Source organism: Euphorbia lathyris, chromosome 3, assembly GCF_963576675.1.
Source record: "Euphorbia lathyris chromosome 3, ddEupLath1.1, whole genome shotgun sequence".
Taxonomy (NCBI): domain Eukaryota; kingdom Viridiplantae; phylum Streptophyta; class Magnoliopsida; order Malpighiales; family Euphorbiaceae; genus Euphorbia; species Euphorbia lathyris.
Genome location: NC_088912.1, coordinates 18,492,383 through 18,501,471, shown reverse-complemented (window position 1 = coordinate 18,501,471; position 9,089 = coordinate 18,492,383). Strand labels below are relative to the sequence as shown.

Here is a 9,089-nt window from a genome sequence, read left to right as displayed (position 1 = left end):
GAGTTACACAGATCTTGTGGCTTCTTCTATCCGTGAGGCATCCAGTTCTTTTCTTCTCTCAAGCTTCATTTTCAAAAGGCGTTCTTGTAATTCAGTTGCTCATGAACTTGCTACATAGGATATGAATCTTCCCTCCCCGCAAATCTTGATTAATGATTTTCCTTCGTTTCTTTCATCATGTATTGATTTTGCTCCTTCTAATTAATAGAAGATGATGTTGCTATAAAAAAAAATTGTTTACAAATAACTTTTTTCTTTGTTATAAAAAAATTAACTTTTTTTTCTTTTCCAAAAAAAACAAACACAAAATAATTAGGGAAATTTACACAAAAATTCAGATTTGAAAAATTATTTATAACTATGTCAAGTACTAATTTAAATAATGTCAAACTAAGTAAATAATTATTTTTCATATATTTTAAGAATTAGGTTTTATGAATTAAAGGTCTAAAATATATTTTTTAGGATTTATGATTTAAAGCATCTCTAGTGGACTTAAAAATTGATTGATCTGTAAATTTATAAAATTATTTGTTGGCCTCTAACCATTAGAGGAGGAAAAAGAGTGGTCCATATAAGGAGGCTGTTCAAATTTGGACAGTGTTCTTTGTTGAAAAGGTTGAGAAAGAAAAAGATTAGATGCACTAGAAAATGAGAGATACACGCTTTATTTCTTGCTGAGATAGGAGAAAGTGACACTCAATCGCATAGAAGGCATGTTTCTCCGGAAAAAAAAATAAAAGCTGCACTTGGAGTGGACCAGCTGCAACACAAAATGTTGGTTACTCCTTTTAATTCAATAACAATTAATGAATAACTTAATATTAATAAGTATTAATAATATAAAAAAAATGGATTAAAGTAAATAAAATAATGGGAAGATATCTAACCACTAGAGAGATTATTTAAGAAGAGTGTTTTAAAGGTGGATGGTATTCTGTAATAGTGTAAAATGGTTATGTGGCAATAGTTGGTTATGTGGCAATAGTTGAAGTGTCTAACTACTAGAGTTGCTCTTATAAATTGAGGTTTAAATTTTATAAATTAGGGTATAATGATATATTGAAAATTAAGTTTTGGAATATGATTTAATTATAATTTTATAATTAGATATAAATATAAATATAAAAAGCCCAAATAATTATGAAGATGGGCCTAAATTTTAAAATGGATCTAACGATCTTCAAGCAATGGGCCTTTAGGTCAGGCCTTAAGCAAAAACAAAGAGAAAGCTCCGTCTTTGCTCTCACCGCCGCACTACTCCGCCACGTACTCGTAGAATATAGAACCGCAAGTCACCGTTCCATCCTCCATTCGCAGAGACGGCGGCAGAAGAACTATGTTGAGACTGAATCGATTAGTAAGGCACACAAATAACTCAACCAAAGCTTCATTACTTCTATCTCAAAAACAACATGAAGAGAAGAACCTCTTCAATCCTCTCCCTTCTTCACATTTCTTCCGAAACAATTCGATTCGCTTCCTCGAGTTTTACAAGGTACTCATTTGCGCTTATCTGAAAATTTTCGAACTGTGAAAATTGTAATGTTGTGTATGTGTATGTGCGGCTAATTTTCTGCTACTGAAAACTTGTTTGCAGTTGGGAAATAAGGAAGCTATTGAGAAAGAGCGTGCCAGGCTGTAAGTATTATGTATTTAGTGCTGAAATACTTGCAATTTGAACTTTATCTTTGTGGCTGATTTATAGTTTTGTGTATAGAGGATTTAGTTAATCATTCTGTGTGTGATTTAGGGCAGTAAAGATGAGATGAATAGGGGATACTTTGCTGATATGGCTGAGCTTGAGAAACATGGTGGTAAGGTGAGCTTATTATGGGTTTGTTTAGGGCTGTCAAAATGGATTTTCATGTCATAATCGCGTTATGTGATATATGTAATTACATGATTAATAGATTATACAAATGCAACAAACTGATAATTCGTGTCTAACGGAGTGTATCAGGCGGACTGTTTCTGTAAATTGTATGATCATGCTAGAAACCACCGTTGGTATGTCTATATAATTCTCCATTTATGCCAAATATGATTGCTCTAGCTAAATTTTTTGATCTATGTTGCATCATTGCTTTCTTGTTTTTTTGTATGCATAGTTATTAAAGGTGCGTCTTAGGCATAAAAGGCGCTAGACTCCAAACTTGTTGGTTGAAAAGCCAAAAGGCAAGCTCTGTTCAAGAGGCACAGCCGCCCACGCCTTTTTGAGCCTAGCGTCTTGTTGGAGGCATCCCTAGGTGCAATCTTATAAGCCAAACATTTATGGAATGGAATGTATCCGACATCTAGTTGAGTTTTGTAGGGTGTTCCAATTTAAAAAGTGATTGTTTCAATCTCAACCTTTCCCTACCTATAACATCTACGATTGAAGTAAGTGCTTATCATACTAGAGAAGTAGGAGAAATATCATAATACATGTACTTCAAGTGCTAGAAAGCTAAAATCATCATCTTTTAGTGTTTGAAAATGAACCCTTACAATTCTTAGAGATGAGGAAGGAGAAGAATCCCACTTAATATGAGTACCTTAAAGATGAGGAGGATGAGATTGAGAAACTTGAAGATGAATATGATGTTCGGGATGATGATAGTGGTGGCGATGACTTTGTTGCCTGATGAATATAGACTATGGAGACTTTACTCTTGATGAGTAATAATCATTGGACTATTAGTTAATTAACTTAATTTAGTTGAACTTTAGTCTTTAGATTTAGAATTTATTACCACGAATTATGATTATAAAAGCATTAATAAATAATTTGGATTTTTTTTCATACTAAAATTCATTATTAAGAATATGGATGATTGGATATATTTTAGTATAGTATTTGAGTATTTGTTGCATTTTAGCTATGTTATAATTATTGTTATTTATGATTTTGTATTTTTTTTTTTTTCCTTACACCTTATTTCTGCTCAGACGCGTCTAGACTCCAGGACCCTGGCGCCTTAGTAACTATGCTTGTATGTTTAGTGACTTGTTTGGTGATATAATGTTGTTACATTGTGAAGTAAGATTCAATGCAGTCAAGCTGATTTCTGGTCTAATTAGTTGAACTTGTCAATAGAAAGAGAAGTAAGGCCTAACATATACACAGCCCTCTAAGCTGGCCATAAAAGTCGATTACCCCAAGAACTTCAATAAAGTCCAATTAACTCAGTTAAAGTGACCGATTAGCCGATTGAATTTATTGAAAGTGACCTATTGTCCCCCTAAACTTGTTTAAAGTGACCTAATGGCCCCTGAATTTTCTTTGATTACACGCCCAACGGTAAGAGGGCGAGCCTTGGCGCAACGGTTAACGTTGTTGTCGTGTGACCAAGAGGTCACGGGTTCGAGTCTTAGGAGCGGCCTCTTGCCAAATAAATTGGCAGGGGAAGGCTTGCCCCCAGTACACCCTTGTGGTGGGACCCCTCCCCGGACCCTCGCTCAGCGGGGACGCGTAGTGCACCGGGCCGCCCTTTTTACACGCGCAACGGTAAACGTTGTTGTCGTGTGACTTAGAGGTCACTGGTTCGAGTCTTAGGAGCGGCCTCTTGCCAAAAACATTGGCAAGGGAAGGCTTGCTCCCAGTACATCCTTGTGGTGAGACCCCTCCCCGGACCCTCGCTTAAGCGGGGACGCGTAGTGCACCGGGCCGCCCTTTTTCTTACACACTTCAACTTGTCTAAACCTCCACTTGCTTTGCCACGTCGGATTTAGGGGATTAATCATGTCACTTTAAGCAATTTCAAGAGACTAATTGGTTATTTTCAACATTAGAGGGATCATTATACTTTTCTGGAAAATTTTGGGAGGCTAGGGATATATTAGCCATGTAAGTAAAGTTGCTCTAATTTTCACTGTTCTCTATTGCATGATCTACTTTGTATTGCACCTGATAAAAGGCTCTGTTGAGTCATGAATCCATCTGGAAGTGATTGCTTAGTTGGTGGATGCTATTTATGCAGGTTTCAGTGGCAAATAAAATTATAGTTCCAGCAATGGCTGCCATAAAGTTTCCAAGCATTGATGTTAATTTTTCTGATGGTAAAACTCTGAAGTTGCCAGTTGGAAATGAGGATAATGCTGACAAATCCGCTCTTCCTAAAGTATCATTACTGTGTCTTACATTCCGAGCAAATTCTCAGGTATAGAAATTGAACATCTTCTTTCTGGGTTATGTTTATTCATCTCTGATTATGTTGCTTTTGCATATGTAAGTTTTGAGTTTTATTATGCTGCTGAATCTGTTCTTTGGTAGGAATTCCAATCAATACATTTATAATAAGTTTAATACATCTCTAGCCTCCTTGTACTTGTCCAAATCTCCATGTTGCTCTGTCATGTAGGACTTACGGGGTTAAATCATGTCTAAAAGTTCGGGGGACTCTTGAGACATCTCAAAAGGGGTCAATCAAATTATTTAGCCAAGTATAGAAGGCCAGTTGGTGTTACATGTTTCAACTTGTCCAATAATTATGCCTATTTGATTCAGCTATTATTGTTTTTTGTTGCTAGTAGGTATTATATTAGCTGATTTTTCTTTCCAAATAGTTATTAAATAGTTGTTTCTTAATTCTAATCAAACACTTTATGTATTGTCTGGAGTAAAACGGTAAAAAAAAAACAACTAAAAAAAGGAAAACCAACCGGTTACTAAGGCCCTGCTTGTCTGTCGGAAAGTATTGTGTAAGAAAATATTTCCTGATTTTCCGGTGTTTGTTTGCTTAGGAAAATAAGTCTAACGGAAAATTTTAAGTTAGTAAACAGAAAAATATATGAAGAAGTTGAGGAAAATGTTTTATCCATTTGAAAAGAGTAAAAACATTTTTCTAAGCTTTTGGAACCCTACTCCATTCATTCTTACCCTTTTGAAAACAGTAGCCACCCAGTACTTCTTTCCGTTTTTTGGTGTTGTAATCAAGCACCTGAAAATATTTTATTTTTCAACACAAAAATTTCCCAATTCCAATATTTTCCAAAACATAATATTATTCGGCAAATAAACAGAGCCTAAAAAGTTCGATAAAATTTCCTAGATCTTCTATGCATATCAGAAATGAAACCACTATGCAGGACTAAACTTCAAACCTAATATTTTTGTTTTAGCACTCCTAGAGATTAGTAAATGTGCTTGTATTGTACTAGTCAAATATTTTTCACTTGTTCTTGTCAATTCTGAAAGACAGAAGCTCAAACTGTAATCAAATGCTTGGTTATATTATCACTAGCTTTAGTAGAGTAATTAGTAATTACCATGGATATCTAGGTACAGTCTTATGTTGCTCAAACTTTGTAATTTACTTTGGAAAAATTGAAGAATGGCTTAACTTCTCTTAGAATTCAGGTATAGGGTCTTAATTTCTCTTAACAGTTTTCAGAATTAATGCCTTTTAATTTATTTGATCACCGAGATAATAACAAAGTTATTCTTAAGCGTTACCTACCAGTTTAAGTTTTTGGGTTAAATGATTCTTTGACATGATATCAGAGCCTCTTAGACTAAGTGACCAAAGAGGGTTTAGGGTTTTTCAAATCTAGCCATTTTGGTAATGGAGTTTTAACACATGGTAAGTAAGATGATGTATTATACACTCTTCAGACCTAAGGGGTATTACGCGCACGGGTGTGTCAGAAATGATGATAATAATAATAATAATAAAAGCTATTTTGGAGCATTACCTATCAACTTAAGCTTACAGTCACCATATGTGTATGGTCGTCACGGCCTTATTTTCCTGGTATGTGTTACAATACTGTCATTCTTTCTTGACAGGCGATGATTGACTCCTGGACCAAGCCTTTCATCAGCGAATTTAGTGATGCCAAAAATATTCAGCTGTATGAGGTACTTTTTCACACTTAACTAGAGCCTTTTCGAGCGACTTTGATTGGCTAAAAGCATGAGGATGATGCAAACAATATGCAATCATTCAGTGGTGAAGCTGGAACAAAATACTCTGGGGTTAAATAGACGAAAATTTGTTAAAAATTACAGATTTTTTTGGAATGGAGCATTAGTGACGATATATCGCATATTCCATCATGGATGTCAAATCAATTACTGATTCTAATAGATTGAAACTACCGAGGGAATTTATAAATTTAGCGATGGACATCTCCATACCCTGGAGTCAGGGTCAACAGACCCTACATGACCCCCTGTCCCTTAACCCCTGCGTCCGTCTTATGGTTGACTTAATAATCAAGTTTCATACTTTCAGGTCTCGTTTATCGATTCGTGGCTCCTACGTCGGTTTCTAATTAAGAAGCTGTTACTTCGAATCATGAAGAAATCAACTGTTGATGAAAGCAGCTCGATCCAGAAGCAAATTGTTTATTCGTTTGACGACCACTATTACTTCAGAAAAGAACTTAAAATATTGAACCTTCTCACTGGGTATGAAATATTTTCTCAGTTCATGATTTATGTCTTTCCTTGTTAGAATAAATTTGATTCAAATATATGTTTTGGTGTTCTTATAACTGTACAGGTACGTTTTCCTACTCGACAAATTCGGTAGAATAAGATGGCAAGGCTCCGGATTTGCCTCCGAAGAAGAGTTGTTTTCCCTCCTTTCTTGCACATCATTGCTCCTGGATGAGAAATGAGGTGATTTTATGTGCATCATGTTTGGATTTGACTGTTTAAATCTGATAGTTTTCGCGAGAAATCCGGTAAAAACATCGAAGTATTTTCAGCTTAGGATCGATAATAATACCGGTAAATGTGAATTACGATTCAGAATCATCAGAAGTTGCATCTGTTAAATTAAAACCACTCCATTTTGTTCCGGGAATGTCTTTTCTATTTCCATGTTCTGAGAAGAGGATGATCATGGAAATGGATTTTGAGAAAGACAGAATGTGTTTTTGAACCTATTAAAGGAAGAAACTCAAATGTTGCCAATCCGTCAAAGGATAGGTGGCAGTTTCTGATACGATGATGATGTGAATGAGTAGTTTATCGAAGTTATCATTTATGTGTATTTTGTATCATATATAATTGTATGAAATTTATCAATAATATTATATGATTATGACATGATAATTCGAATTATTACCCCGGGTCTGGAGCAGATCAATTTGTTCTTTAAACTCGTTAATGAATTATCATTACTATAAAGGAATGATATCTTAAAAGTAGGGCAGTAATTGGTGTAATTGCATCCAGTTCGTACGGTTTCAATTATCACACGTTATTGTTCAATGAGTCAATCAATTTGAAAAATTATTGAAATCTGAACGAGTATGGATAGTTGGATGGTTGAGATTTCACCGATTTTGGATAGGTCATTAGGCAAAAACTAACTATTTTGAGCAACGCAACACGTTTTCCTATTGTGATCAACCACCACTGAAGCATCTGGCTGCACCAATACGCTCATTGTACCTTTTGTTGTTGAACCAATTAAGAGTCTTTCTAATACCCATCGTTTTAACTCCGCGGGACGTAAAAACATCAGCAGTTTTACAAGAAAGAATCCAGCAGAGAGAAAGAACCATTACTATCATTATATTGATCCCAAGCTAAACAGATTAATTTAAGGGTATTGCTATATACCGCATCCAAAATTGCTAGCACCGCCTCTATTGGACAATTTTGCCCTTGCCATAAAAATGTTGTCAAAATTGAGAAAAAAAAATTGAGAGAAAATTTTGAATTTAGCCTAAACGGATGCGGCATACCGTTCGACCCATGGTCGGAACGGATGCGGCGTCCGTTCCACCATGGGTTGGGTGGTACGCCGCATCCGTTCCCGCCATAGGTCGGATGGTATGCGGAACCCGTTCCGGCCATGGATCGGGTGGTACGCCGCATCCGTTCCCACCATAGGTCGGGTTGTATGATGCATCCGTTTAGGCCAAATTTTGAAATATACAAAATCGTAAAATTTTTAGTGACGAAGAAAAATACTAAATCATTCAATTTTTTGTGACAAAAAATTAAAAATTCTTCTATTTTTTGTGACGAAAAATGCAAAATCGTCATGAAAAATATGTATTATTTTCATGAGTTCTTTGATAAAAAAAATATAAATCTTAATGTTTCCGACTCGTAATCATCCATTTTCGAGGTTCCAATTGTCACATATCAATTATTTTCATAATTTTAATTATTGTTGTTCGGGTTTATGATTTTGGAGAGAAAATGCAAGGAAGGTAAAGAGGATTTGAGCAAATTCCATTTTCTTGTTTCAAAAAGTGAGGAGGGCAAATATGTCCAAAATGGGCGGTGGACCGGAATTTGGGTACGGTATATAGCAACTCACTTAATTTAATCTAATCCAAAAGTTTATATTTCAATTTTATGTCGATCACTTGTTTGATAAAATATTAACAAATTAAATTTTTGTTAGGTTGGTGTTATGTCATCTCTACTTAAAAAGAGAGAGATCTTAAAAGAAAATAATTGAAAGAGTTGAAGAGTTGTGTCTCTATGGTTTGTCTTATATGAAAGTGGAGCTAATGTTGGGCCCAATACGATGGGTTCCAAGACATAAAACACTACAGTCTCAGGCCCACTTTCTTTGCTTTAATCCACATATTCTTTGCATCTTGCATTCATCTTCTAAAGTTCTAATAAACATCACCTTTTTTAGTAAAGCCAAAAAGCTATTGGGCCAATATATCAATTTCCGACACGATAATATGAATTGTAGAATTGTAGAGGTGACGGTTTAATATTTATATTGTATATGATAATGTGGAATATGTAAATCACATAATATGATATAATAATTGATTTTGACATTTTTATATATGACGGTCCAATTATGAAAATATGGTATCTGCAGGAATGGCCTAAGTAAGGATCAGATTGTTACATGCCTTTTAGCTTTAGTTCGTTCTCGAATAGCACATCATATGTTAAGAATTTATTGTACTACTATTGCAACAATCTAATCGTTATTAGTGAGACTCTATTTCTGAGATCTTATAGTTTTAAAATGGGTTTATATGTACCGAAAGCATACATTACTTATATAATTCATTCAGTACCTTTCCATTTTTTATGCATAATTTGATTCATTCTTGTCTCTATCGCCATTCTTTATACACACTGTTTTCTTTGGCTTTTTACTTCAATACCA

General features: G+C 34.9%; 1 protein-coding gene across 1 annotated transcript; it reads left to right on the top strand.

Annotated features, from left to right (window-relative positions):
* Positions 1 to 1,249: 1,249 nt before the first annotated feature.
* On the top strand, positions 1,250 to 6,788 carry LOC136224712 (mitochondrial ATPase complex subunit ATP10). Its single transcript, XM_066013120.1, has 7 exons — positions 1,250 to 1,498; positions 1,601 to 1,641; positions 1,759 to 1,822; positions 3,963 to 4,142; positions 5,771 to 5,842; positions 6,219 to 6,394; positions 6,489 to 6,788. Exons 1-7 carry the CDS (start codon positions 1,340 to 1,342, stop codon positions 6,604 to 6,606), a joined length of 810 nt encoding a protein of 269 aa, XP_065869192.1. The 5' UTR covers positions 1,250 to 1,339; the 3' UTR covers positions 6,607 to 6,788.
* The last annotated feature ends 2,301 nt before the right edge of the window (positions 6,789 to 9,089 follow it).